Source organism: Tiliqua scincoides, chromosome 4, assembly GCF_035046505.1.
Source record: "Tiliqua scincoides isolate rTilSci1 chromosome 4, rTilSci1.hap2, whole genome shotgun sequence".
Lineage (NCBI taxonomy): Eukaryota > Metazoa > Chordata > Lepidosauria > Squamata > Scincidae > Tiliqua > Tiliqua scincoides.
Window position 1 is genome coordinate 157403143 of NC_089824.1, and position 13558 is coordinate 157416700.

Sequence of the window (13558 nt, forward strand, 5' to 3'; positions counted from 1 at the left end):
GGTTTGGGAGCTAAGTGATATTGATCATGATGGAATGTTGGATCAGGATGAATTTGCAGTTGTAAGTATTATCAACCTTGTCATAACACTTTGCAAATGTACTTTAAAGGGTTAAGAAGGGGAAAGCCTATGTTTTACACTAAATTTGGTCTGGGCATGTAATAATTTTCTGCAGGGGTGCAAAAATCCAGCTGTCTGGGCTTAAAGATTGTTCTAGTGCACGGGTGTCCAAACATCTTGGCAGGAGGGCCACATCATCTCTCTGACACTGTGTCGGGGGCCGGGGAAAAAAGAATTAATTTACATTTCAAATTTGAATAAATTTACCTAAATGAATATATTAGTGATGGAAACTATATGAATGAATGAAGGTCTTGCAGTAGTTCAAGGCCTATAAAAGACCTTACACAAAGCAAGGCCAGCCTTTTCTTTGCTGCCACTGCTGCATCACAGATGGGAAACAGCAAGTAGTGGAGGGAGCTCTCAACCCACAGCTTAGGTGGAAGGTTGAACAGTCGTCCTCATGCTGAAAGCAGTTGCGTTGGGCCAGCACGGGCTCCAGCAAGTCTCTGGAAGGCCAGAGGCTCATTGGAGACTGGGGGCTCCCCGCGGGCCTGATTGGGAGCCCCCGAGGGCCGCAAGTGGCCCCCGGGCCGGGGTTTGGCCACCCCTGTTCTAGTGATTGGCACAGAGGTTCTTTGCAAAGAGAGAAATCTGACTTCTCCTTTCTCATGTGTCTTGCCTGCATTTATTTATTTATTTATTTCTTATTCTAGTCCCAACTTTCTTTATAATTTGACCAAGGCTTCCTAGGTCACCTGAACTTCTTAAGTCTCAGTTCTGAAATGTATGTTCTAAAAAGAATAACTGTCAGCAATGCAAAGGAAGGGAGTGAATTGGAATGCTCATAGTGCACCAGTGATGAAAGGACCCTTTCTTGGCGCATTGGTGCTTCATTTCCCCCTCCACCTCTGTCACTATAGCCCTAGTGGCAAAACATTCCAGTGTATCTAAACATGTTAGCCAAAACTTTTGACTTCCTCCAGATCACGTGAATAGATGTTGATTTGTGGTAACTCTTTTCCTGTGCTTTCTTCCAAGTTGGCTTTGCTGTTCCTTTATTTTACACAAAAGACTATTTTGATAGAGGGAGCTGTGAAAGGTCTTGCTGAAATTTCAGTACACCAGATCATTCCTTTGTTAAGCTTGCGTTTATTTATAATCTGTCTTTTGGGTCAAAGAGCCCCCAAAGTGACTAAAGCCGTAAAAGGAAGGCAGTACAACCACACAAAAAAGTAAATCAGGTTCTGCAAAAATCCGTAAACAACTGCACCTCAGTTTCCCTTAGTCCCCCAAATGGTACAATAAAAAGGTCTCTAACCTACTTTTTGAAGATTAAGATAGAAGTGTCCAATTAAGTCTCATGAGAAAGACATCCTAGATATAATGCCTGCACTAGATGATCTCTAACTTCCAGATACGAAGGTGGGTTTTGAAAAATGTCACCCCCTCCACTTCATTCAATTTGTGAACTATTTCTAGTTGCATGAGGCCATCAGAGAGCTTTATAGCTCATCTGAAACCTTTTAAATGTAGGTCATTGATGGCCATAACCTAATTTTAGTTTAGAATATTTCACTCCTGGCGTTTGTCATATTTGTTATTTTGAGAGAATTTAACATGGTGGGGGGGGGGGCTGCGCCTCCAGGGATAATTCTATAAGTGTGCTTCCATGCATAGAAGTGCTACTCCAGAAGCAACTCCATACTTAAAATCTATCTTGCTTTTTCCTTCTGCTTATCAAGGCAGCTAACAATGAATAAGCCAAACAATTCCCCTGTTTGGGTTCCTCAAATTATATCTTCTTAATAAATGTAATGATATAAAATAAACAAGCTATTACATTTGACCTGTAGAAGGCACCAATCCTGTTAAAGCAGTGTTTCCCAAACTGTGGGTTGGGACCCACTAGGTGGGTTGTGAGCCGATTTCAGGTGGGTTCCCATTCATTTCAATATTTTATTTTTAGTGTATTAGACTTGATGCTACTATGTTATGTCATTACATCTGGGGAAATGTTACACATTTGTATGCTTAATGAGTTACTATGTATATTCTTTTAACAATATTAGTAAATGGGACTTACTCCTGTGTAAGTGTGGGTAGGATTGCAGGCTAGGATTGTTAAACATTTTCTTGCTTGGTGATGTCACTTCCGGTCATGACACCACTTCCGGTGGGTCCTGATAGATTCTCATTCTAAAACGTGGGTCCCAGTGGTAAATATGTGAGAACCACTGTACTAGAGAATATTTTTAGTTGCAGTTTTTTAAGAAACGGTGTCTGGTTGCTTAAATTTTAGTGCTTCTGAATCTAACTTGGAAGAGATCAAGTTATTAAGGCAAGAGAACCTGACATAGATCTCAGGTTTTGAAGCTCTTGTCCTTTCAGGTTGCTGGCGTAAGTTAACAATCCATTTAATGCTTTCTCTGTTGTTCTTCAGGCCATGTTCTTGGTGTACTGTGCTCTTGAGAAGGAACCTGTGCCTATGTCTTTACCTCCAGCATTGGTGCCACCTTCTAAAAGAAAAGCTGTCAGTCTTTCAGGTTCAGTGCAGTTGATCCCACCTTCAACATCCAGTAAGGATACTCATCAGTCAATACCACCTGTAGGCCTTTTGTCATCCAAAGCATCAACCCAGGTACCCTTAGCAATGAGCAGCAGTATGTTTCTAATGGACTTGTGAAATATAATGAAATGCAACGTATTTTACATTGTTTTTTTTTTTCTCCATAGTGGGTTGTATCGCCTGCAGACAAAATGAAATACCATGAAATCTTTCTGAAAACTGACAAAGACATGGATGGTTTTGTCTCTGGTGTGGAGGCTAGAGAGTTGTTCTTAAAGACAGGCCTGCCTTCAGCCTTGCTTGCACATATTTGGTAAGAATTTTTGTTGATGAACCACTAGGAAAGAATTGACACTTCCCAATTTTTTCTCATTTGAAGGTAATTTAGTTTCCTATAAAAGTAAAACTTCTGGATGGAACATGTGTGTACATCTCTCACATAATTGGACTACTATTTTTAAGAAGTGATGAAGGCATTTGATACTCTTATATAAAATGTGTTTTAATTTTGAGGTGGTGTCTTTTCACCACTGTTGCAATCTGTTCTTTTTTCCAGTTGGAAACTAAGCATGGATTAAGAATTCAGAGCCAGAGGAACTTCACACAGTCCAAGTTATTAACTCTGGGATATAGCCCCAGAAACCCTGTTTGACGATGATAATTCTCCTAGGTTTAATAGCAAACTCTCCACCATGTTTCCTGTTCTTATGAGCAAAAAATTAAACCGTAATGGAACAAGTAGGCTTCAATATTATGGTCCAGTTTTGAAAGAAGTTACTTTGCCAAGACCTCTTTAACTATAAATTCTATGGTCCCTGCCTACCCATGTAGCAGGTCTACTTTTGCTTAAAACATTGTTGTAAATTGATTCATAGTAAGGCAAGATTAGTTTTTTAATTAAATAACTAGTTTGCACACCTGCATTCAGTATCAAAAGTAGGAAGACCACATATTCTTATATGAATGTCATTACTGGACTGGGCCACAGTCCGTGTAGTGCAAGATTCTTTTTTCCAAAAATAACCATCCAGATGTTTCTGGAAGCTTTTAAACAGGGCAGGAAGGTGATTGCCTTTCCTGTTTAACTTCTCCTGTTGCTTTTAAAAACATTGCCTTGTTGCAATTTGAGTTGAACAGTACCTATGTCTGTTATAATCATGTATCTTGTTGGGAGCACATTATTTTCAAGGTGGGCAGCAGATCTGTGCATTTGTGTTTAATTGTTTGAGTCTTTCCTTGTTTGGCTTGTGCAGGGCTCTCTGTGACACAAACGACTGTGGGAAGCTTTCAAAGGAACAGTTTGCCTTGGCCTTCCATTTCATCAATCAGAAGCTGACAAAGGGCATTGATCCTCCTCATGTGCTAACTGCAGATATGATGCCTCCGTCAGAAAGAACCACTGCACAAAAGGTGAAACTTGAATGCACATTTTGTGAAGAATCTCAAGTATTTTGGACTGAGAGTATAGCTTTAACCTGTTGGCCCTGTTATACAGTAAAGAATGTAGTGATGTAACTCCACAGCTGGTATTCTACCATAGATGTGTTAGCAAAATGCTGGTAAAAGGTGGGATTCAAAAAAACTGCCCCACCAATTTTTCTGAAAATATTTTTCTGTTGAAAGTAGAGAAGTGAAAGAGATTTTTTCTGCAGTTTCCATAGTGTTAGCGTCACCCCCTTTTATGCCCCTGGAACAGAGTTCTAGTGAAACTGAGGCACTGGAGTTGTTCTCAGGGTATCCTCCCATGGTGATGATAAAGGTGAAACTTTGGCACATTTATAGTGAGGGACTAGACTTTGGAATCAACTTAGTTTGCAGTCTCTCAGTTACAGAAAAATACCTGTAATTAGCTGTGGAATACAACGTTGCTCTAATGCACTTAATGTAGTAACTAAACAAAAGTTTTGTGAAGTGAGAAATTCAGTCTCTTTTCATAACTTCCTCAGATTGAGGGGGAATTCTGCTGGGTTGCATTCATGTATCGTTCTGTGGAACATAATCCTAACACAGCTGAAGTTTCAGGCATCAACTTCAGTCAGTCAGCTGGACATTGCCACCTCTGCTGTCATTCAGAAAAAAATAGCTATTCAGCGTTTCAGGTGGTCTTCTCAATACTGCTAAACTGACAGTACAGTTCTAGACATGACCACTGAAAAGTAAGTTCCATTGAGTTGACTGGGCCATGGGAATCCAGCCTGAGTCATTTTTTAATTGAAAACTTAAGTTTCCAGCCATGTACAGGTTTCTCAAAGTAGGGGGATTATTTCAGGGTTTGCCTTCCTGAAGACCTGTCTTTCCAGCAAGTGACATGGTGGTGATAGATTCTTTGCTGCTTCTGTTCTGAGGCTGCAAAGCAGATGAGGTACCTGTTGCAGCAGGCAGCTCAATGTGAAATATGAGGTTTTCTCCCAAGCTGTGCACAGGGTACTCAGAGGTCAAAAAAGCACCCCTTCCTTGAGGCTTGTGTTACTGAAAGAATAGGTGGCCAGCTAACCACAGGGTGACCCAGTGTTCACAGGGTATTCAAAGGTCAAATAGGCACTCTCTCTTTGCAAGATCTGAAAGAGCTAGACCTGTGTGTTCAGTAAAAAAAAAAAAAAGGTTTTGGGGCATTTTCTTGTGTGAGGCCAATTTGAGTATGATTTACATAAGGATCTATAGGTTAGCACCACGGTCAGTACTAAAAACATTGTTATCTAGCTTACGTTAGATGCAGTAAAGCAATGCTGCTGTTTCAGGTTTATGAGAACACCTTGAATTTTTTCTGCAGGCATTTCATTCTGGAGACCCTCTGAATGTTGCAAAAATGCACTGTTGGCAGAGTTCTGCAAGTGCGCCTTTGGTAGAATATGGGTTAACAGAGGTACATGAATGAGTTCAATGCCTTGTATCCATGTTAGTAAATCCTCCTTCATTGCATTGGCCAACCAAGCAGAGACATGTGGCAGTTCAAAATAAAGATGGACAGAGTGGACCTACTTGAACAATGCAAGCAGAAAGATGCCTAGCTTATCTACTGATGTAGATAGGTATTCAGTACAAAGATGAGCTGAATGGAATTCTGTAAAATGTCAGGAGCAGCTCAGTTGCACACAGTGCGGGCTTGCATACAGAGCTGTGTCTAATGTGTTGAAGGGAGAAAGGCTTCTGTACATTCCTGTCTGCAAGGTATCTTTGGACAGGATCTACTATTCTCACATACATTCTGTGCCTTCCTTTATAACTTAAATGATATATGCTCACATTGAGAAGTTACATGTTTCCTAATATCTTTGTCTTAACAATGACATATGTTGGTAATCTTTTTAAATAGGCTAAATTGTCATGTCTCGTTTTGTCTAACAGTATAGATCAAGGCAAAAGTGAAACCACAACACAATCTGATCTGTGTTTAATGTTAAAGGCGTTCTTGTTTTGTTGGTGCTAAAAAGTTTCTTCTTGGTTGTGCTAAGCCATGTTATCTCCAAAATAAAAGTTCTTGCCCAAAAATGTCACTCAAATTCTACATTTTGTTTGAATTCAGTATATCAGGTTTATTTTTGCATTATTTTGAAAAACTGCTTTTATTTCTTGCTTTACTAATCTTTTTTTGTATGTTTGCTTTCCTTCTATGTCTTTCCTAGTTTGGACTATATTTTCCATTCTGCACCATTCTGCTTTACATCTTTATTATACTGTCAGTTTCTTAAATCTGCCATCTCAAGGTTAGAGATTCTTCACTTTTCTAGTGTTGATTGTTTAATAATGAGCATCTTTCTCATGTCACATTTTCTTTAAAACAGCAAAATGCTGCTCAGTGAGAATGTTTAGGAATGTAGTACAATTCTCATAGCTGTTTTCATCCCAAGGCCTCAGCTATTCTTGAAAATATACAAAATGGTCCATTGTGTACTTGATTTTGAAATTTGCATAAAAGCAGTAGCCAAACCTTATTTCTTGCATCATCTCAAGTTCGTTAGCCTAAAAGTATTCTTTTTTAATTCAAACTTAGTTTATTTGTAAATACATAAAGATTTATCTTCTATCCACATCCAGTTGGTCAGGGTTGAATGTACCCACATTCAGAATGGGTTTACTTCTTGGTTACACTTTTATGCCTCATCTGTATCAGTAAAAGCCGATTACCCTAAAGAGCTGAAATGCAAATTATGAACTATTCTCCCTTGGTAGTAGCCTTTCTGTGCTGGTGCTCATCCTCTTCAATGGCATGCTTGTGCAGCACTAAGAAGAAACAGAATGAGCTAAGTCTTGTATAACTCTATTATATCCCATCCTAGCATCTGTAAAATTGGCAGCATCAAATTGAATCTACTGCAGGTAGTCTAACTGGATCCCAGGGGTTGGATCATAAGGGTTTTGGGGCAGAGCAAACTATCTTTGTCTCTCTGCCAAGGACTGGATAGCATTTTCAGTATTTGCATTGCTACAGATTGAGTTGACTCTTTTGACAGAGATAAAGGACAAAAAATGTAAAGCTATTTTAATTTTAGTCTATCGAAGGTATGTTCTGCAGTTTTTTTAATTTAAAAGCTATTATTCACTCACTGCTTCACCTTGGAATGCTGCCATAACAGCATGCTATTATGCATGCCTACTCAGAAGTAAGCTCCATTTCAGTGAGCTTATTCCCAGGTAAATGTGCATAGGATTGCTGCCTAAGAGAACTACATGTAAGATACTTTTGAAAAAAGTGTTGTCATTGATGAAAAAGGGTCAGGTGAAGATGACCTATGATTATCCTTGGGATAATCAACCAGGCTTTATCATTATGGAGGATTTCAGATCTGAATAACAGCTTATTTTGAAATTATTTAAAAATGACTTTTAAAGTACTTTCTGGTGCTGACCTCTGAATGCAATGTACTGGTTACGTTCTGGGGTCTGTGTAGAAGTTGAAATGTATATAATTCGAAACGTCTGGCTCTTGCTGACCCAGCACTATCACATCTATTTGAAAGCATCAGCAAAAGACAAATTTCACCTGCAGAAAAGCACCATTGAAACTGCATATCAGACATTTATAACTCAGGGAGCCAATGCATGATTCTTTACATTTTTTAAATAATGTAAATTTAGGAAATCCTACAGCCCAATTTGAATAAAATACATGGCTGCTGGAGTATCTATGTGCACCACTGAAACTGGGATTCTGCGTTTTTCTATAATTTGTGGTGCAACATAGTTAACACTGCTTTCCTGTTAGTATAACTGATGGTAAAATGTAATCTTTTCATTTTGCAGAACTTGCTAGGAATAAGTCCTGTAGCAGATTTTTCTGCAATCAAAGAGCTAGATACTTTAAGCAATGAAATAGTTGACCTACAGAGGTAAGTAAAGATAATTCTCTATTTTGTTTGCAGTGTGTTAATTTAAAGGCTAGTTAGCATGCTATTTAGACGAACTTTTGAAACCATAATGGCAATTAATAGGAATAGTGTGGCATGTGGTGTTTTTTTTTTTTTTCCAGAATGTTAGCAATCATTCATTGTGACATTATATCTCACAACATACTGTCTGGTTTTTAAGCCTGATAAGGACTTCATTATGCTTGGAAGGAATAAGAAATTTGATGTAGCAGTCTTTGGTTGTCATTAAAGTATCTACAAACTTTTTTCTACCATATTTTAAATCCGGGTTCAAATCTCTACTCAGCCATGAAGCTTTCCTGAGTGACCTTAGGCTATCTCTCAGCCTCACCTACCTCACAGGATTGTTCTGAGGACAGAAGGGGCAGAATGATGTACACCACCCTGAGCTCCTTTGAGGAAGGGTGGTATAAAAACACCCTGGACCCATGTGGAGCCAGATTTGGCCCCACCTGAGCTCTTCAGAGGTGACTATAGCTGTGCTCTGGTTGCCTCCAGAGGGCTTTCTGAAGCCCACAGAGGCAGCATACGTCCACCCACTGATTTTTGCTGGTGTTTGTTTACTGTTGCATCTTTTTAATTGTAACCCCTTTTTGGGGCACCGAGCCAGCAGTTACTTGACTTTCTTTTTCTGTAAACCACTTTATGAACTTTTCTGTTGTAACGCTGAATATAAATATAATATACATAGAAAATTAGTGCATTTTACTGGAGTTTGGTCGGGAGAGGTTTAAAATCAGGATTTGCCTTTAAAGAAAAAACAGATATTCACTAAATACAAAAGGATGATTTAATTACAGGTTGAGACTAATTATTCGGGTGGGTTCCATTCGGAGCACTCATGTGGATAGCAAAAAACGCACTATAGCAAATCCATTAAAAAAATTAAGTTTCTTTGCTCCAGTGATTTAACAACAGCCTTGCTGGCCTTCTGACTCTAAGATAAGAATAATTAAGAAGACAATCCATCAACCAGTTCTCCTCCAAGAGCTTAGAAAGCTTTATTCAGCCCCTCCCTTTACCAATGCAAAATGATCACCTTTCTTTCACTTGCGGGGGGGGGGGGGAGAAGGGGCTGCTGGAGAGAGGAAGGATTGATGGATTGTCAACCAGCTGCCCCCCCTCTCATTAAGAAGGCTATTGTTAAAGGACTGCTCAGTTTTTTTACTGATTTTAAAGGGGTGCATTTTTCCCCTTCTCCAGGGACCAGTACATTCCTTCTCATTTGCAGGGGCCATTCGTGTTGAGCCAAATCTGTGTATAAAAAATTAGTATATAAATAGGCTGGACCTGTACTAACCAGTTATTGATGCAACTCCACATCTGCTTTCCTGTGCTCAAAATGGGAGTGGATGGTGTTGCTGCTATAGAAGCAGGTGTGTATTTGAATAATATGTTGAGGGGTGGGGTGAGCATTGTAAGGAAGGGATTAAGGGTACTGCCTATAAATTTTCTTTATTGAAAGATGTGGTGTTTGTTATGCAGAGACTTACAATAGAATTGTATTTTCAAAAAGAAATAAAGTAACAGTATTTAGGTGACTTCTCCTATGCTGCTCCCCCCCTCTAGTTTTATGGAGATGGTTTCATTAGATGCAGTTTTTAATAAGTAGTTTAGTGCACAGTGGGGGAGAAACCCTATTGAATTTGTATATGTGAGTGAATTGTTAATGGTTTTCTTTAGTGATTCAGTACTGTGCAAGATTCATGGCATCCCAAATTCATGCAGAATACAAAGGTATGATGTTGGAAGGAAGAAGGGAGTTTCTCTTTAGTGGGTAGTACTGGTGTTGAGAAGGTATAGAGAACAGTGAAGTTATCCTTTTGCTATACCGAGTATCCGATATATAACTTGACTGGATTACATGGTTCAGCTGTGCAGAGACTCTGGGGTGCATTTTGCATGCCTCCCCTCACCACTAGTTAAGAAGCCCTGTGATGACATGTGGTATCTAGAATGCCCCCTCTTCCCCCATCATGGAGCTTGTCTGCTTATAGGCTACATCAGGGGTGCCAAACATAAGACCCAGGGGCTGGATGCAGCCCCCAGAAGCTTTTTATCCCTCAGGCTCTCAGCTGTTGAGGTGCTACAGCTGAAATGGCAGCACACATGAAAATTGGACTTTCCCAAATCTTGAAATATGATCAAGATTTGCATACTTTCTCTTCTGTCATTTGCAGTTAATGAGTTTCTTTATGAGAACAGGGTCTGATTTCTGGCCATTAGCTGCTTAATGATGTTACTTTCTGCTTAATAATATCACTTCCGGCCCTCAGCTGGAGCCCTGAATGCTAACTTTACCCCCCTTTATGAAACGAGTTTGACACCCCTGGGCTACATGGATAGAAGATAGAAAGGGAGAAGTATAGTAGAGGTTGGTCCTTGTTCAGGACCCATGGATTTGACTTACCACTGGTTCCGAACCACATTTGGAGGGTCTCATGAACCCTCCTAGACAGGAGGCTTAGAGTATCACCTCGCCTAATTTCCGAACTCTCTTGATTTTGGGGCGGCAGCAAGGTGACGGGGGACATTTCCAGCAGGAATGCTTGGCTCTTCATGGAGGTGCCAGTCTTCTGGAGTCCTCCATGGAAGTAGCAACAAAGAGGATGATCATTCCTTCTTTGCTTTCTGGCACTGCATAGTGCCTCAGAAGTCTGGTTTGGCAGCGGGGACCCCTGTGATCAGGAGGGAGGGGGCAAAGCAATCTTGTGGTGGTCAGAGTAGGGCTGAAGGAGCCCATTTGTTGGAGGGACGGATGAGCGGGAGTGCTCCTCTGAGATCCTTCCTGGGAGCTGGGCTCTTTGATGCTGGGAAGTGGTTGGGGCTGGCTGGGGACCTTATGGGGGGGGCTTCTAATTCCCTTTGAGAACTAAATCCTGTCCACACTTATCTGGACTAAATCCCATTGACTATAATGGGACTTGCTTCTGAGTAGGCAGGCTTAGGCTGGGGATCAGTCTGAAGTCCTGTCCATACTTGTCTGGGAGTAAGCCCCATTGACTCTCATGGGACTTACTTCTGAGTAGATATGCAAATGTTTGTAATATTAACAGCCCTGCTGGATCAGGCCATAGGCCCATCTAGTCCAACTTCCTGTATCTCACAGTGGCCCACCAAATGCTCCAGGAAGCACACAAGGCAAGAGAACTGCATCCTGGTGCCCTCCCTTGCATCTGGCATTCTGACGTAGCCTGTTTCTAAAATCAGGAGGTTGCACGTACACATCATGGCTTGTAACCAGTAATGGATTTTTCCTCCAGAAATTTTCCTCCAGATGTCTTCTAAAGGCATCCAGGCCAGATGTCATCACCACATCATGTGGCAAGGAGTTCCACAGACTAACCACACTCTGAGTAAAGAAATACAAGTTGAGTCTTGTTGTTCTGTTCCCAGAACTCACATGGCAAAAATCACATGGCAAAAATCACACTAGCCAATCAATTTAAAAGACGAAGTGCCTTGGCTCAGGTGATCTAAAAACAGCCTTGCTGACCTTTGTGTCTGGATAGTTATCACAGTGTTTTTACCTTTATTCCCTTTGCAAGGTCCTTGTTTTGCAAGTCTAGGATTGCAGTTGTGCCCCAGCCTACGGTGCCCCAAGTTCAGACAATCATTGGTACAAGTTTGTTTGGCATACATCAGCTGTTCTTCTTCCTGGTGCAAATCTAGAAAATAAACTCCATCTTGCTCAAAGCCTTAGCCATTAAAGAATGATCACTGTTTCTTGTTATGGTACAGCTGTCCTGCATGAAGTTAACTGTGTATTCATGTTTGGTTAATGTTGATACACTAAGCATGTTGCCATTTATATCGGGAGAATACATAACTTCATGTGCTGTGACTTCTTTTTTCTGATCGTCTTCCACACAATTCAACTTTACTTTTCCTTTCCCATGAATTTCAACTTTCCATCAGCTATAGTAATCTGACCTCCTATGCTGGTGTCCAATTCTTGGAAAAAACCTCTGACTTGAACATGTGTAGGAAGAGCATCCTGAATCAACAATCCATGCTTATTTCTCTAATTTTTGCTCCTTCTTGCAACAACTATGTTTCTGTCTTTGGATGAGCTGTTGCTTGTGAATCTGTGAGTGGGTCTGCCAACCCCCCTTTTCTGATTCTCTCTCTGACTCTTTCTTCTGCCTGGGGCTGAGCTTGCATGTTCCTTTACACCTGGCTGTTTTGAATAACAATAGTGAACCAAATGGCCTTGTTTTCCACATTGGAAGCACCTCATAGGCTCTTTGTTTAGTTTACTCTCTGTCCTGTAATTTGATCCACTCTCAGCAAGGTCTCCCTGCCTATAGGGTGTGCATTCTGTCCTCAGTTCTTCGAATATGTCTTTATACAGTCTTCTCTCTCTTCCACTTGACTTAAAATTCAGAGTAGCTTAAGCAGCAAACCCCCCCTTTTGGGTATTGCCCTAGGGAACTGCCCTCACCTGGCTGACTGCTATTCAATGAAAAAAGACGGAGGCAATTGCTTGTTAAAGTTGCAAAAAGTTGTTTACTTACAGTTCCATTGAGTGTATATTTACAGCATCTGATTAGGATCAGATGTTCAGCTAACTTATAGATAGCAAGGCCATAAAGCTGCAACTCCAACACACAGGCCTCAGTAGAGCCTCCAAAGGCAACTGAAGCACAGCTCCAGAGTAGCACAGCTCCAAAGAAGTGGCCTCCGAGGCTTTCAGGGGCCTTTCTGAAGGCCATGGAGGCCATGCGCAGCCTCCACAGGCCTTGGAAAAGCCTCTGGAGGTCCTAGAGAGGCACTTCTGATTTTTGGGTAGAAACCAGAAGTGCCCTTCTAGGACCTCCTGAGGCCATTTGGAGGCCTGTAAAGGCTGTGAGCTGCCTCCACAGGCCTCTCAGAACAGCTCTGGAGCAAGGTGGACCCTGAATTCTGTGTGACTTGGTTTCAAGGAAAATTTGGTGTTCTCGTGGGTTCCAGGAATGGAACCCTTGCAAATAATGAGGCTCCACCTCTATTTTTAATAAATTGGAGACTATACAGTTTTTAGGTAACAATTACTGGTAGGTTATTTTTCAGGATCTGGCCAGGGAAAATCAGACAGAACTATAGTTGGACACCCCCTAAGTTTAACCCCCAACTTATCCGAGGGTCATAGAAAATTCCATGGTTTTTGACTCTAAAGCTGCCCTCGACTTGCGAAATCGACTTGCAGGCGAGTTTCTACGCTAGGTATTGTTCAGTTCTTATAAAGCCTGAAAACTGGAAATGGAGTGCATGGTTATGGAAAATGTAGATTGGCAGAGAAAACTAGTAGATCCTTTAGGAAGAGGGATCACAGCTTCTTTGCATGCAGGAGATTCTGGGTTCAAATTCCAGCATCTCCAGTCCAAAGGTCCTTGGCAAGAGGAGATGAGAGATCTTTGCCTGAGATCCTGGAGACCTGATGCCAGTGAGATAGCTAGTTATACTATAGTAATATTGTCTTGTTCTTCTTCACCTCTCCTCCCCCCCCCCCCATGAAGTTCCTGGCATCATCCTCTTGCTTTCAGTGGTGCATTTGTTTATAGTGCAGGCCTGGTGTCTTGTG

The 13558-nt window shown here is 41.0% G+C and overlaps 1 protein-coding gene across 2 annotated transcripts in view; it reads left to right on the forward strand.

The window, feature by feature from the left end:
* The window catches only part of EPS15 (epidermal growth factor receptor pathway substrate 15), a 64440-nt gene that overhangs the window by 24601 nt on the left and 26281 nt on the right, over positions 1-13558 (forward strand). For both annotated transcript variants that reach the window (XM_066623622.1, XM_066623623.1), the window contains exons 8-12: positions 2-61; positions 2504-2701; positions 2797-2942; positions 3883-4039; positions 7871-7956. In XM_066623622.1, coding sequence (XP_066479719.1) covers positions 2-61; positions 2504-2701; positions 2797-2942; positions 3883-4039; positions 7871-7956 — 647 coding nt within the window. The remainder of the gene's footprint in view (position 1; positions 62-2503; positions 2702-2796; positions 2943-3882; positions 4040-7870; positions 7957-13558) is intronic.